At 43.3% G+C, this 16,155-nt stretch overlaps 1 protein-coding gene and 2 non-coding genes across 3 annotated transcripts in view; 2 read left to right on the top strand and 1 right to left on the bottom strand.

Annotated features, from left to right (window-relative positions):
* The window catches only part of XPO5 (exportin 5), a 53,606-nt gene that overhangs the window by 28,510 nt on the left and 8,941 nt on the right, over positions 1-16,155 (top strand). The window contains exons 19-22 of the mRNA XM_025381732.1: positions 90-189; positions 1,049-1,230; positions 13,030-13,130; positions 15,444-15,540. Coding sequence (XP_025237517.1) covers positions 90-189; positions 1,049-1,230; positions 13,030-13,130; positions 15,444-15,540 — 480 coding nt within the window. The remainder of the gene's footprint in view (positions 1-89; positions 190-1,048; positions 1,231-13,029; positions 13,131-15,443; positions 15,541-16,155) is intronic.
* On the bottom strand, positions 3,508-3,634 carry LOC112623981. Its single transcript, XR_003119315.1, has one exon.
* Positions 6,182-6,243, top strand: LOC112623946. The gene has a single exon (XR_003119285.1). It is a non-coding gene; the product is annotated as a U7 small nuclear RNA (small nuclear RNA).

Here is a 16,155-nt window from a genome sequence, read left to right as displayed (position 1 = left end):
CAAATAATCATAGCCTGTTAACACCTGTGGAAGACACTGTCCTTGTTTAAAATCATGATATAACTTGTATTTCCCCCTCCAACCTTCAGAGTGCTGTCAGATGTTGATGCTTTCATTGCGTATGTGGGTACAGATCAGAAGAGCTGTGACCCAGGCCTGGAGGATCCCTGTGGCTTAAACCGTGCACGAGTAAGACTTTCTGGGAATGGGAAGTGGCATTGGCTGTGGGTAGGAGTAGGGTGTTGTCTTTTGTCAAGTTTCTCATAGATTTGTTTTTTCTATACTGGTGAGAAACGTGGGAGTCTCCACTTCCCTAAGCTTCTCCTTTCTTTTCTTCTTTAGTCTTGAATTCTTGAGTTAGTTCCCACAGCAGAGCAGATGGTCTTTTCTATGAAGTCATTATTTTGGCTTTAAGGATCTCTAAATAGCTCTGAAGACTGAAGGTGTAATGAGGAAGTAGGTCAGAACTTGGTCAGCAGGGTGAGTCCTCCCTGCCATTGCTCTCTGGCATGTAAATCTTAAGTGATGGCTTAACTTGCAAACCTGAGATTTTTCAGTGCTTTGCTATTTAAGTAAGCATTGTTCTTGGCTCCATTATGGCACAAGTCCCATTAATTAACCTGGCAAGTAGTAGGTTGATTCAGAGTACCATGAGGGGGGATTAGGACACTAGCTGTCAAGGCCCAAGCTGGAGGGTACAGGATCAACTCAAAGAAGATGAAATGATGGCATTTTAAACACTTTGTTTTGGATCGTATCTAAGCCACCTTCTCATCAGGGTCCTGTGGGTGGGTCACTGCAGCTCCTAGAAAGACAGCTTACTGAAAGGGAAGTTTCCAGAGCCTACCACTGGCCCTGAAAATGGCAGTGAGAGGATCCCTCTTGGACTTCACCTTAAAGGAAGGGATGGGGGATTGCCGGGGAGCAGAGGATTATTTCATTCTCTCTGGCCTCTGTGTCACTTTTGCCAGAACCTTGAATATATCTAACAGTATTTTGTCTTTTTTTTTCCTTTTTATATTTATCTGTCATTCTTATTTTTCTATAGATGAGCTTTTGTGTATACAGCATTCTGGGTGTTGTGAAACGAACTTGCTGGCCCACTGACCTGGAAGAGGCCAAAGCTGGGGGATTTGTGGTGGGTTATACATCCAGTGGAAATCCAATCTTCCGTAACCCCTGCACAGAGCAGATTCTGAAACTTCTTGACAATTTGCTTGCGCTTATAAGGTGAGTCAGAATAATGGCTTTTCTCTGTTGTTTTTTACTTTACCTTAAAACTTCCAAAAGTTTAGTCTGTTTATATGTCTTCATATCTTAGTGGTATTAATGAGGGATTGATTTAAGTCTTGTTTCTTTCTAGAGGGTGTCTCGGTTTTTAAAAAATAACATCAGCTCTCACTTGCATAAATCTTAATTTCCATGTAAACCCAAGGGGCTAATCCCAAAAGGGCTTTTCTCATTTTGAGCCTCCTCTTCGTTGTTCTTCCATTTCTTTATACTTCATCCCTATTTTTACTTGTAAGTTTTATTTGGTCTAAATTTTTTAGTAAAGGAATTGCTCATTGGGAGCATGGCAGTTGCCTTCTATAATGGTGCTTCTCTGGGTGGTATTCATATGAGCTAATCTGAATTTATCAATACTGAGTCTGAGCTCAAATGAACCAAACAACCGCTGGCTGAACATGCTAAACAAAGGAATTACACATTTTTCATCTGAGTTTGCTGGGTCCTTGGTTCTCAAAGCTGAGTCCTAAGACCAGTAGCATTAGTATCACCTGAGAGTTTATTTCAAAGGCAGAATCAAGGCCCCACCCCAGACATATTAAATCAGAATATGCATTTTAACTAGATCCCCAGATGGTTTATATACACATTAAACATTCAGAATCACTGTTCTAGATCACATGAGTTAATATATTCAAGTGGAAGTAGGCCAGTATAGGCTTATCAGTTACTAGATAGATATTTGATGACTCAGGGATGCTCTCTAAATAAAAAGATAGATTTTTTATATAATTCAGTTATTGGCCAAAGTGCTTTCTTTGTATCTCACAGGAATTTTTTTTTTTTTTTTTGAGACAGAGTCTCACTCTGTCACCCAGGCTGGGAGTGCAGTGACACAATCTTGGCTCACTGCAACCTCCGCTTCCCAGGCTTAAGCAATTCTCCTGCCTCAGCCACCCAAGTAGCTGGGACTACAGGTGTTCACCACCACTCCCAGCTAATTTTTGTATTTTTAGTAGAGACAGGGTTTCACCATATTAGCCAGGCTGGTCTCGAACTCCTGGCCTCAAGTGATCCGTCCACCCCAGCCTCCCAAAGTGCTGGGATTCCAGGAATGAGCCACCGCACCTGGCCTCTCACAGGAATTTTAAATTACATCGTTAGAGCTCTTTTTCAGTACTTTTTGGCCCTTTCTCCAGGGAGTAAAAGCAGTCTTAACTGGGCAAACCAAATTATTTATGTCTACTCCTGGGAATAGACACCTAAGACCTGAAGCCTAAGAACCAAAGATTTTAAATTAATGTTGACAAATTGGAGTGCTGGAGTGACTGATAAAGTTGTCATTGTGGACATATCTGTGGAAATAGACAATATTTTGGCCGGGTGCAGTGGCTCACACCTGTAATCCCAGCACTTTGGGAGGCCACGGCGGATGGATCACTTGAGGTCAGGAGTTTGAGACCAGCCTGGCCAACATGGTGAAACCCCATCTCTACTAAAAATACAAAAATTAGCTGGACCTGGTGGCGCATGCCTGCAATCTCAGCTACTCGAGAGGCTGAGGCAGGAGAATTGCTTGAACCCGCGAGGTGGAGATTGCAGTGTGAGCTAAGATCACACAACTTCACTCCAGCCTGGGCGACAGAGTGAGACTTCCATCTCTAAATAAATAAATAAATAAATAATAATATTTTCTTTTGATTTCAAAAGGAGGAAAGAGGTCTCTAAAAAGAAGCAGGACTTGTACCGAGAGGGTTAAACATTCAGTCAAGGAAAGGATTGTTTCCATCATGATGTTTTTATTAATAGAGATGGGGTTTTGCCATGTTGCCCAGGCTGGCCTCGAACAGCTGAGCCTGCCTCAGTCTCCCAAAGTGCTAGGATTACAAGTGTGAGCCACCACACCCAACCCCATAGTGATGTTTTTTAAAACCACAACATTCTTCTGCAGCTAGAGAAATGTGAAAGTGATGGAAATCATAGGGCAAGAAGCTAATCAACTAGGCTTTTTTAGGCCTGTGGCCAGAATCTATGTGGTAACAACCCAGACATGGAAATGGGGTTCATTCCTGGTTGGGTCTAGAGGCCACAAGACAATAGTATGGTTATCATTTTTTATATAATTTTCTTTTTAAAAAAAGTATAATCTCTTTTCAATTTCTAGTTACCTTACTATCAGTAGAGCAAGATTCTCACGTGTTCACTATGTCTTTCTCCAGTTTTTTCTCTATAAATTCACTATTCCTATTTTCTATAGAAAGACAATGGAAAGTGTATAATTGCTGTTGGTAGATAAGTAGGTCTTGAATTTATTTTGCAAACAAGACCTGTTCTGTCTATCTTTTCATTTAGGAGGCTAAAAGCAGAGTCAGCTTGACTTTAAGGACTCTATTTTCTTAGTCTTCAGATGGTTATCATCTTGATATTTTTCTGAGAGTTCAGTGCTTTTAGAAAATTCAAAAAATCAAAAGGCATTTTGAAAAATGCCTAACATGTAATGATTGAGTAGATTGCTTGAACAGTGTGCAGCTGGAGCTGCTTTTTTAGTAAATTTTATTGGCTGGGCGGGGTGGCTCACGCCTGTAATCCCAGCACTTTGGGAGGCCGAAGCACATGGATCACTTAAGGTCAGGAGTTCGAGACCAGCCCGATAAACATGGTGAAACCCCACCTCTACTAAAAATGCAAAAATTAGCTGGGTGTGGCAGCAGGTGCCTGTAATCCCAGCTACTCAGGAGGCTGAGGCAGGAGAATCGCTTGAACCCAGGAGGCGGAGGTTGCAGTGAGCCAAGGTCACACCACTGCACTCCAGCCTGGGTGACAGGGAAGACTCCATCTCAAAAAAGAAAAAAAATTAAATAAATTTTATCTTGAAGTGTAATATTTATATAGAAAAGGGCATAACTTGTGACTCTGTGTAGATGAATTTTCACAAAGTGGACACATTCGTGTCATCAGCACTCAGATCAAGAAGCAGCTTTACCCAGTACCTCTTTTCAGTGATTACCTGCTCCTCAAAGATAGCTACTATTCTGATTTGCATTTATTTATTTATTTATTTACTTACTTACTTACTTACTTACTTACTTACTTACTTTTGAGGCAGGGTCTTGTACTGTCGCCCAGGCTGGGGTGTAGTGTTGTGATCACGGCTCACTGCAGCTTCGACTTCATGCGCTCAAGCAGTCCTCCCACCTCAGCCTCCTGAGTAGCTAGGACTACAGGGGTGAGCAGCCATGCCCAGCTAATTTTTAACTTTTTGGTAGAGACAGGTTCTCTCTCTGTTGCCGAGGCTAGTCTTGAACTCATGGGCTCAAGGGATCCTCCCATCTCAGCCTCCCCAAGTGCTGGGATAACAGATGTGAGCCACCTCACCTGGCCCACTATTCTGACTTTTAACATTTTGCCAAGGTTTTTGAACTTTATGAAAATGAAATCAGAAGTATGCACCTTTTGGTGTCTGCCTTCTTTTTGCTCAATATTTTATTTCTGAGGTTCATCCATGTTACTGCATATACTTGTGTTTTTTTTGTTCTTCTTGCTTATATGATATTTCATTGTGTGAATATGCTGTAACTATTCAGCTTTGATGGACTTTTGGGTGATATTTTAATATTATAGATCATGCTGCTGTTGACATTCTTATGTCAAATATGTTTTGGTGAACATATATACATAATTTGTGTTGGATACACACATAGGAGTCGAATTCCTAGCTTATAAGAAATGTGTATTTTCTGTTTTTATAGATGCAACCTGTTTTTTAAAGTGGTTGTACTAATTTATATTCCTACCAGTTATATGCTGGAGTTGGGAGTTTTAAATTACTGTTTTTTGGCCAGGCACAGTGGCTCATGCCTGTAATCCCAGCACTTTGGGAGGCCGAGGCAGGTGGATCACTTGAGGTCATGAGTTTGAGACCAGCGTAGCCAACATGATGCAACCCATCTCTACTCAAAATACAAAGAAAAAAAAATTAGCTGGGCATGGTGGGGGGGGATGTCTGTAATCCCAGCTACTCAGGAGACTGAGGCAGGAGAATCCGCTTGAACCTGGGAGGCGGAGTTTGCAGTGAGCCGAGATCATGCTACTGCACTCCAGCCTGGGCAACAGAGGAAGACTCCATCTCAAAAAAAAAAAATTGAAAAATAAATAAATTACTATTTGTTTTGTTATGTTTTGTTTGTTTGTTTGAGACGGAGTCTCACTCTGTTGCCCAGGCTGGAGAGCAGTGGTGCGATCTCAGCTCACTGCAAGCTCCAACTCCTGGGCTCACGCCATTCTCCTGCCTCAGCCTCCTGAGTAGCTGGGACTACAGGCGCCTGCCACCACACCCAGCTAATTTTTTGTATTTTTAGTAGAGACGGGGTTTCACTGTGTTAGCCAGGATGGTCTCAATCTCCTGACCTCGTGATCTGCCCACCTCAGCCTCCCAAAGTGCTGGGATTATAGGCGTGAGCCACCACACCCGGCCAAATTACTATTTTTTTTTTTTTTTGAGACGGAGTCTCACTGTGTCGCCCAGGCTGGAGTGCAGTGGCCGGATCTCAGCTCACTGCAAGCTCCGCCTCCTGGGTTCACACCATTCTCCTGCCTCAGCCTCCCGAGCAGCTGGGACTACAGGCGCCCGCCACCTCGCCCGGCTATTTTTTTGTATTTTTTTTTTTAGTAGAGACGGGGTTTCACCGGGTTAGCCAGGATGGTCTCGATCTCCTGACCTCGTGATCCGCCTGCCTCGGCCTCCCAAAGTGCTGGGATTACAGGCTTGAGCCACCGTGCCCGGCCTTACTATTTTTTTAGTAGAGAAAAGTTTGCGTTCCTTAAGAATGTGGCAAGGTATCGATAGCACCTCCTGCATCAAATAGTCTGATAATAGAAGGTGTTGAAGCTGTGCTGTCCAGCATGGAAGCCACTAGCCATATGAAACTATTGAGCACTTCAAGCATTACTAGTCAAGTGTTACAGCACTTTCAGAATTTGTCTGGTAGGCTTTCCAGTTTTTGCTGGAAAGCTCCTTAAAGAAAAAAAAATTAAAAATTAAAAAATAAAAATGACTAGCCTGAATTGAGGTGAACTGTAAATATAAAATACACACTAGACTTCTAAAATCGGCCAGGCGCAGTGGCTCGTGCCTGTAATCCTAGCGCTTTGGGAGGCTAAGGCCTTAGGCAGATCACTTGAGGTCAAGAGTTCAAAACCAGTGTGGCCAACATGGTGAAACCCCATTGCTACTAAAAATACAAAAATTAGCCAGGCATGGTGGTGTGCATGCTTGTAATACCAGCTACTCAAAAGGCTGACGCAGGAGAATCACTTGAACCCAGGAGATGGAGGTTGCAGTAAGCTAAGATTGTGCCACTGCACTGCAGCCTAGGAGAAAGACTCCTAGGCTCTATCTCAAAAAAGAAGTATTGGATTACTACAGTACTTATGAAGTGAAGTACTGATAATTACTACACTGTGGATAAACCTTCAAAACATTATGCTGAGTGAAAGAAGCCAGACACAAAAGGCCATATATTGTATGATTTCATTTTTATGGAATATCTGGAGTAGTAAATCCATAGAGATAGAAAGTACATTGGCGACTGCCTCAGGTTGGAGAGGAGAAAAAGGTATAGATCCCCACTGCTACTGCTTAATGGGTCTGGCAGTTATTTCGGGGCAATGGAAATGTTTTGGAACCAGGTAGAGGTTGTTTATGCAACACTTTGAAAGTATTAAATACCACTGAATTGTGAACTTTAAGATGGTTAGGTTTTGGTGGGGATTATTTTTGTTAGTTTTTTAAAGTTTTGTGGGTACCCAGTACATGCATATATTTATGGGGTACATAAGATGTTTTGATACAGGCATGCAATGCATAATAATCACATCATGTAAAATGGGGTATGCATCCCCTCAAGCATTTATCCTTTGTGTTACAAACAATCCAGTTATACTCAACTGCAGTTATACTTTTTAAATGTACAATCAGAATTTTTATTGACTAGAGTCACTCTGTTATGCTAGGAAATACTAGATCTTATTCATTCTTTCCGGGTTTTTTGTACCCATTAACCATCCCTGCCTTACCCCTAACCCACCACTACCCTCCCCAGCCCCTCTGCTAACCATCCTTATACTCTGTATGTCCATGAGTTGAATTGTTTTAATTTTTAGATTCCACAAAGAGTGAGAACATGTGATGTGTCCTTCTGTGCCTGGCTTATTTCACTTAGCACAATGACCTCCAGTGCCATCCATATTGTTGCAAATGACAAGATCTTTTTTTTTTTTTTTTTTATGGCTGAATAGTACTCCTAAAGTGGTTACTTTTATGTTATGTGAATTATGCCGCAGTTTTTTAATATTTTAATAAAAATAAAGCTGGTTCTTTGAAAATACCAGTGATAACATTAGTAAATTCAAAAACTTAAGAGAAATGGGGCTGGCACTTTGGAAGGCCACAGCAGGAACATTGCTGGAGACCAGCCTGGGCAACATAGCAAGACCCCATCTTGATTTTTTAATTTATTTTTTTTGAAACGGAGTCTCACTCTTGTTGCCCAGGCTGGCATGCAAAGGCATGATCTTGGCTCGCTTCAACCTCCACCTCCCAGGTTCAAGTGATCCTCCTGTCTCAGCCCCCTGAGTAGCTGGGATTACAGGCATGCACCACCATGCCTGGCTAATTTTGTATCTTCAGTAGAGACAGGGTTTCACCATGTTGGCCAGCCTGGTCTCAAACTCCTGACCTCAGGTGATCCACCCTCCTAGGCCTCTCAAAGTACTGGGGATTACAGGCGTGCACCACCATGCCCAGCTAATTTTGTATCTTCAGTAGGGACAGGATTTCATCATGTTGGCCAGGCTGATTCTCAAACTCCTGATCTCAGGTGATCCGCCAACCTTGGCCTCCCAAAGTGTTGGGATTAAAGGCGTGAGCCACCATACCCGGCCCCATCTCTATTTGTAAAAATAAAATATTTAAAAATGGATAATTTCCAGGGAAAATGTAACTTATTCTAACTCAAAAAGACAGAAAACCTAAAGAGATAAAAACTTCATATTAATTATATTGGTAGTTAGTTAAATTAGACCAAAAAACTCCAGGCCTAAATGATTTTATATGGGAGTTCTCCCAGACCTTCAAGGAGCAGATAATTTATCTCTTAGACAAACTATTCCCAATAATAGAAAAATGTAGTGCTCCATAACTCATTTTATGAGGCTTATTTATTTTGATACCAAAACCAGACATTGACAGTACCAAAGAGGAAAATTATGGGCCTAAATCTCTTGTAAACCTAGAGACAAAAATCCCAAATCAAAAGGAATATGGAGCTAGGAATAAGTCTTTTAATATAACCACATTTCCATTGTTATATCTCAAAATACTACCAGTAATTCAATATCCAGTGTACAACCAGTATTCAAATGTCACCAAATGTTTTCCTTTTTTCTGTTTATCCACACAAGGTTTATATATATTTAAGATATCTCTTAGTCACTAAATTAGGCTTAGCATGGTGCCTCACACTTGTGATCTCAGCAATTTGGGAGGCTGAGGCAGGCGGATCCTTGAGGCTAAGAGTTTGAGACCAACCTGGCCAACATGACAAAATCCCATCTCTACTAAAAATTTTTTAAAAAAGTAACCAGGTGTGGTGGTGCGCACCTGTAGTCTCAGCTACTTGGGAGGCTGAGGCATGAGAATCACTTGAACCCAGCAGGTGGAGATTGCAGTGAGCTGAGATCATGTCACTGTACTTTTGGAGATAGTCTCGCTCTGTTACCCATGCTGGAGTGCACTGGTGCTATCTCAGCTCACTGCAACCTCCGCCTCCCGGAATCAAGCAATTCTCCTGCCTCAGCCTCTCGAGTAGCTGGGATTACAGGTGTGTGCCACCGTGCTCGGCTAATTTTTTGTATTTTTAGTAGATACAGGGTTTTGTCATGTTACCCAGGCTGGTCTCGAACTCCTGAGCTCAACTGATCCACCTGCCTCAGCCTCCTGAAGTGCTGGGATTACAGCTGTGAGCCACCATGCCCGGCCCTCTTTTTCAATTTATTTGTTGAAAAATGTGGACTTGTATTTCCAGAGTTTCCCCTGGTGAAATTTTGATGACTGAATCTCTGTAGTATTGTTTGTTGTAGTCTGCTTTCCTTTGTTTTTGTTATATGTGAATATGTCTAGAGGAGGGGTTGGCAGTCTGCAGCCTGAGGACCAAATGCAAGCCTCCACATGTTTGTAAGTAAACTTTTATTGGAACACACCATGGCCATTCATTTACCTACTGTTTATGGCTGCTATTGCGCTTCAATGCAGAGTTGAGTTGTTGAGGACAGACACCGTATTGCTGGCCAAGCTTAAAACATATACTAATGTGACCTCCAGTCTAGAAAACTGACCTCATACCAGTTCAGTTTTTTTAGCAGATAATCCTTTGGAGGTGATGATGGGTTCAACACAATAGTAAAGGTGCCTTTAAAAGACTCCCAGGTATGTATTACAGGTTGATTTATGAAGAAGTAGTGAAAGTTAGTGAGAAAAGGATGGCTGGGAATAGTGGCTCATGCCTATAATTTCAGCACTTTAGGAGGCCAGGGCAGGAGGATCTCTTGGGGCCAGGAGTTTGCGACCAGTATGGGCAACACAGAGAGACCCTTTCTCTATTAAAAAAAAAAAAAAAAAAAAAAAATTTAATTAGCCAGGTGTGGTGGTGCACACTTAAGAGTTCCAGCTACTCAGGAGCCTGAGGTGGAAGGGCCACTTGAGCCCAGGAGTTTGAGGCTGCAGTGAGCTATGATCACACCACTGCAATCCAGCCTGGGCGATAGAGTGAGACCCTGTCTCTTTAAAAACCAAAAATCAAAACAAAAATAAATTATTCAATGCTGGGACAGTTGGCTTTCTATAGGGGAAAAAACAATTAGATTCCTACCAGTCACCATACACAGAAAAAATTTTCAGGTGTTTTAAAACCCAAAAAGTAAAGCTGCTTTTTGAGATGGAGTCTCGCTCTGTCACCCATGCTGGAGTGCAGTGGCATGACCTTGGCTCACTGCAACCTCTGCCTCCTGGGTTCAAGCGATTCTCCTGCTTCAGCCTCCTGAGTAGCTGGGATTTACAGGCATGTGCCACCATGCCTAGCTAATTTCTGTATTTTAAGTAGAGATAGGGTTTCACCATGTTGGCCAGGGCCTGACCTCGTGATCCACCCACCTTGGCATCCCAAAGTGCTGGGATTACAGGCATGAGCCACTGCATCTGGCCAAAGTAAAACTTCTAGACCATATTTACTGCATGAGGTTAGTGAATGACTTTTTTTTTCCCCCAGATGGAGTCTCACTATCTTGCCCAGGCTGGAGTGCAGTGGCATAATCTCAGCTCACGACAATCTCTGCCTCCTGGGTTCAAGCGATTCTTATGCCTTGACCTCCCAAGTAGCTGGGGTTATAGGCATGCACCACCACGCCTGGTTCATTTATATATATATATATATATATATTTTTTTTTTTTTTTGAGATGGAGTCTCGCTGTGTCGCCCAGGCTGGAGTGCAGTGGCCGGATCTCCGCTCACTGCAAGCTCCGCCTCCCAGGTTTACGCCATTCTCCTGCCTCAGCCTCCCGAGTAGCTGGGACTACAGGCGCCCGCCACCTCGCCCGGCTAGTTTTTTGTATTTTTTTAGTAGAGAGGGGGTTTCACCGTGTTAGCCAGGATGATCTTGATCTCCTGACCTCGTGATCCGCCCGTCTCGGCCTCCCAAAGTGCTGGGATTACAGGCTTGAGCCACCGCGCCCGGCCTAATTTTTATATTTTTAGTAGAGATGGGGTTTCACCATGTTGGCCGGGCTGATCTCAAACTCCTGACCTCAGGTGATCCGTCTGCCTTGGCCTCTCAGAGTGCTGGGATTACAGGCATGGGCCACTGTGCCTGGCCAGGGTAGCGAATGACTTTTTTTTTTGAGAGGGAGTCTCGCTCTGTCACCCAGGCTGGAGCACAGTGGCACGATCTTGGCTCACCTGGGTTCAAGTGATTCTCCTGCCTTAGCCTCCGGAGTAGCTGGGATTATAGGCAAACACCACCACATTCATGTAATTTTTATATTTTTAGTAGAGTCGGGGTTTTACCATGTTGGCCAGGCTGGTCTTGATCTCCTGGCCTCAGGTGATTCGCCAGCCTCGGCCTCCCAAAGTACCAGGATTACAGGCGTGAGCCACTGCGCCCAGCCTAGAATGACTTCCTTTTTTTTTTTTTTTTGAGACTGCTCTGTCGCTCAGGCTGAAGTGCAGTGGTGTGATCTCAGCTCACTGCAAGCTCCGCCTCCCGGGTTTACGCCATTTTCCCGCCTCAGCCTCCCGAGTAGCTGGGACTACAGGCGCCTGCCACCATGTCCGGCTAATTTTGCTTTTGTATTTTTAGTACAGACGGGGTTTCACCGTGTTAGCCAGGATGGTCTCCATCTCCTGACCTCATGATCCACCGCGCCCGGCCTCTAGAATGACTTCTTAAGCAAGAACAAAAAGAACAAGCTATGGAGGCTTAAATATGGTCTAAAAGAGGTTTTCATTTTGCATCTTAAACCTGTAGCCACCACTCCTGGCACCCACCACCACACCTGGCTAATTTTTATATTTTTGGTAGAGACTGGGTTTCACCATGTTGGCCAGGCTGGTCCCGAACTCCTGACCTCAGATGATCCACCCACCTCGGCCTCCCAAATTGCTGGGATTACAAGTGTGAGCCACTGCATCCAGCCATAGACTTCTGTTTTTGGGTTGGTTTTTTTTGTTTTTTTTGTTTTTTTTTGAGATGGAGTCTCACTCAGTTGCCCAGGCTGGAGTGCAGTGGCATGATCTCGGCTGACTGCAACCTCTGCCTCCTGGGTTCAAGCAATCCTCCTGGGTTCAAGCAATTTTCCTGCCTCAGCCTCCCAAGTAGCTGGGATTACATGCATGCACCACCACACCCGTCTAATTTTTATATTTTTAGTAGAGATAGGGTTTCACTATGTTGGCCAGCCTGGTCTTGAACTCCTGGCCTCAGGTAATTCACCGGCCTTGGCCTCCCAAAGTGCTGGGATCACAGGCATGAACCACTAAGCCTGGCCTAGAATGACTTCTTAAGAACAAAAAGAACAAACTATGGAGACTGAAACATGGTCTAAAAGATGTTTTTAGTTTGCATCTTAAACATGTAGCCATCAGTTTGTTCAGTGGGGCCATTTCTGTGAGTAGGTAAGAGTGCTGTGGACAGCAGGTGTATCAAGTTCACAGTCATTGCTCCTTACTCAAAGCCCATAATTGCTCAGGTAGGTCATTTTGGTGGGAGACAGCATGTGTTGGGAATTGCGTTCCTCTGTCAGGTCCAAACAGCTGTTGCAAGGTCCATGCTCTTGGAATTAAGACAAAACATTGAAAAATGGGGCAAATTACCACCTCCTTCTGTGTTCCTTCCTGTAAATCCACAATGTTGCACACATTTCATTCCATATCACTGGTGGTCAAAAAACTGGGACCACTTAAGATTTAAAAGAATTTTACTTTCTAGCTTTGGACTCTGATACTGTCCTGTTGTCTTGGGGTTTGGTTCTCATGTTAATTCATCTTAGGTATTGTATACTAATTATCTGTGCAAGTCCAGTCCCTCCTGCACCGAGCATTCAGATATTTATACCTTGTTTTCTTTCCCCTGCCAGGAGTTCATGGGCAGATGTGTCTATGTGGAACTGTAGTATCACTGAATTACAAGCAAAGCCCACTGTTTCCTTCTGCATCAGATAGAAAAACTAAATAGCATTCTTGTTTCTTTCAGAACCCACAATACATTATATGCACCAGAAATGCTAGCCAAAATGGCAGAGCCTTTCACCAAGGCTCTGGATATGCTTGATGCGGAAAAATCTGCTATATTAGGTAAGAAATGTAACATTTTTTCTCCTAGGTTCATCTTATCCCTAATGGATGTCCCCTTTTTTTGTTGTCGTTTTTTGAGAGTCATAGTCTCTGTCACCCAGGCTAGAGTGCACTGGTGCAACCATAACTCACTGTAGGCTCAAACTCTTGGGCTCAAGCAGTCTTCCTGCCTCAGCCTCCTGAGTAGTTGGACTACAGGTGGATCACAACACCAGACGAACTTTAAAATAGTAAGACAGGGTCTTACTATGTTGCCCAGGCTGGTCTCGAACTCTTATCCTCAAGCAGTTCTCCCACCATGGCCTTTCAAAGCACTAGGATTACAGGCATTCTTATGCGTTGCTTGAGCAGCTTCTGCCTATCTTGTGCTTCTTCCTCCTTGTTTTGCACTACCTTCACCATCTATTTGTTCAGAAATGTATTTGTGGAGTTCCTATAAACTCTATATGAACAAATGTATTTACTTAATTACCTTATCATACAGAGAAGATCAGAAGCAATTTATCTATTTCCTGTTAACCCCTTCTTCAATTTAGCCAGTAGGTTGTGGTGGGTGTTACAGCCATTCGATTATAAATAAATCATGGCCTTTAACCTGAAGGATATTTGTATACTTTCCTGCCTTTTGTGTGTGTGTGTGTGTGTGTGTGTGTGTGTGTGTATGTGTGTAGATAGATAGATAGATATCAAAGTTTTTAAAGGAATAGATTTTAAGCAATTTCCCAATTGTTACCTTTTTTGTTTTGTTTTGTTTTGAGAGAGTCTCACTTTGTCACCCAGGCTGGTGTACAGTGGTGCAATCTCGGCTCACTGCAACCTCTGCCTCCCAGGTTCAAGTGATTCTCCCACCTCAGCCTGCTGGGACTACAGCCATGCACCACCACACCCGGCTAATTTTTTGTATTTTTATTAGAGACAGGGTTTCACCATGTTGGCCAGCTGGTCTCGAACTCGTGACCTCAAGTGATCTGCCTGCCTTGGCCTCCCAAAGTGCCGGGATTATAGGCATGAGTCACCACACCTGGCCTCCCAATTGTGACCTTGATTAGGACACTGCTTTAGTTCATTTTCCCATTGAAAATAAGCATGAAAATAACTGTGCAGTCATAATTGCGGTATTTGCTCTGAAGGAAAGTGGCAGTGCTTTGAGTGTTTAGTGGGAGACCTAACCCAGTCTCGGAGGGAAGTCAGAAGGCTGACTCCCAATGGGGACTTGAAGGATGAGTAGGAATTAGCTAGGTTAGGGGCATGAGGAAATGCTGGGCATTCTGGACAAACAGAATGGCAGGTACAAGATCTGAGGCAAGAGGGAAAGGCCTTCGTATGTCCAGGACATAGAGATGGTTGAATCATGTGGCTGGAGCACAGGGAGCAAGTCTGGGAATGTGGGATGAAGTTAGAGCCAGAGGCATCAGTTGTCTAAACCTTGTACCCATCTCAGAAGCTTCAGGCTGGCTCACCATCACAGCCCCCATAGTTTGTCTTTGTCCTCAGCTATAACCTGTGTCTGAGCCTGGCTGTGGTCAAGCAATCCAGTGGGCATTCCTCAGCTGTGAAGTTAGCCAAAGGAAGGATGTTAATTTGCCTTTCCAGAGCTCATGTCTTTCGGCCTAGATAGTCCTGAATCTTTTCCTTTGACACCATTCCATTTAAGGGTTATGTTGCAGACACCAGTAAAAATAGAACTTCCAAGAAGTGTATTGCTATTAATATAAAAAGTAGGTGTTGCTTACCACACACCCCCATCCCATTATTCAAGTTAAGTCAGGAACTCCTGCTATAGAAATAAGTGGCCAACCAGAAATACTAAAATGGACAAATAGCTCCCTCAGATAGCTTCTGACTATAAGACTCGAAATGTAAAACCTCTGATTACACTTAAAAGTATAGATCTTTTAAGGCAGTTTTTAATACTAAGGTAAGTGGGTTTCATTTTGAGCTGCTACACATCTTAGTCTTTTGTGTAAGATTTTGCTTAAAAAAAGGGGTTTCATAAATTAATTGTGGGGGCATCCCCAGAGCTTTATGGAAAAATAATTTTGAGTTGTCACTTTTTTTGGTACAAGTTCCATCTGGGGAAAGAATTTTTAAAAAGCAGGTAAAAGAGTACCTGGGTCTAAAGTCCTCGGTCCTTAAGTAGCTTTCACCTTCTCCTACCAAAAGAGTGCAACAAATCACATAGCCAAGTGCTTTGCAGTACAGCACCATGCACACGCCTTCACCCCGAACAACATCTGCCTGCTGTAGAGTGTTGGCCAGTTGAGACTCCTGACAGTGTGGAGCATCATGTTCCTGACCCGTATTTCCCTTTAGGATTACCTCAACCTCTCTTGGAACTCAATGACTCTCCTGTCTTCAAAACCATCTTGGAAAGAATGCAGCGTTTCTTCTCCACCCTCTATGAAAACTGGTAAGGAACCAATGCTGCCTCTCCGTATTTTCTTCCTGGATATGTATTGTATAGGAATGTCCATGGGTTGGACTTTTCATCTAGTGTACAAGTAAGGTGAGGCAAGAATTTGATAGGAAACTAATGATTCTAGTGTTAAATAGAAATGAACAGCCTGCTTTCCTGCATTTGCTTTTTTTGTAATTGTCATATGAGCCTCACAGTCCCCGCCTGCTTCATGCCCAACTTGTTTCTAGTGTATAACATGATGAAACCCAAGTAGAAGCTAAAAGTGGTGGAGATTGCTTAGACCCTACACTGCTTGCAGCCTACTTATGGGAGTAGGGTGGCTAGATACTGGTTGTGGGTTGGGGAAGTAACTGGCCCTCGCGGGCTTTGGCCTCACTAACCCAGTACACTAATCAGCCAAGCTCATGAGATCCTCCATTGTAAGTCCACATTAAATAGTAATGAAAGCTACTGCTGATCTCGGCCGCCAACATCTGTCTTTTAAAAGATGCTGTATCTATAAGTTCTCTTAAGTAAATATAACTGCTTTTCTGGCTGAAAAATCTTATTGTAGGCTAGAAATGAAATTCATGGGACAGTCAGGGCTGGCAGTAACAGATGTTGGAT

Source organism: Theropithecus gelada, chromosome 4 (assembly GCF_003255815.1).
Source record: "Theropithecus gelada isolate Dixy chromosome 4, Tgel_1.0, whole genome shotgun sequence".
In the NCBI taxonomy this organism is placed as follows: domain Eukaryota; kingdom Metazoa; phylum Chordata; class Mammalia; order Primates; family Cercopithecidae; genus Theropithecus; species Theropithecus gelada.
The sequence above is the reverse complement of the archived record's forward strand: the minus strand, read 5'-3'. Positions and strand labels throughout refer to the sequence as shown.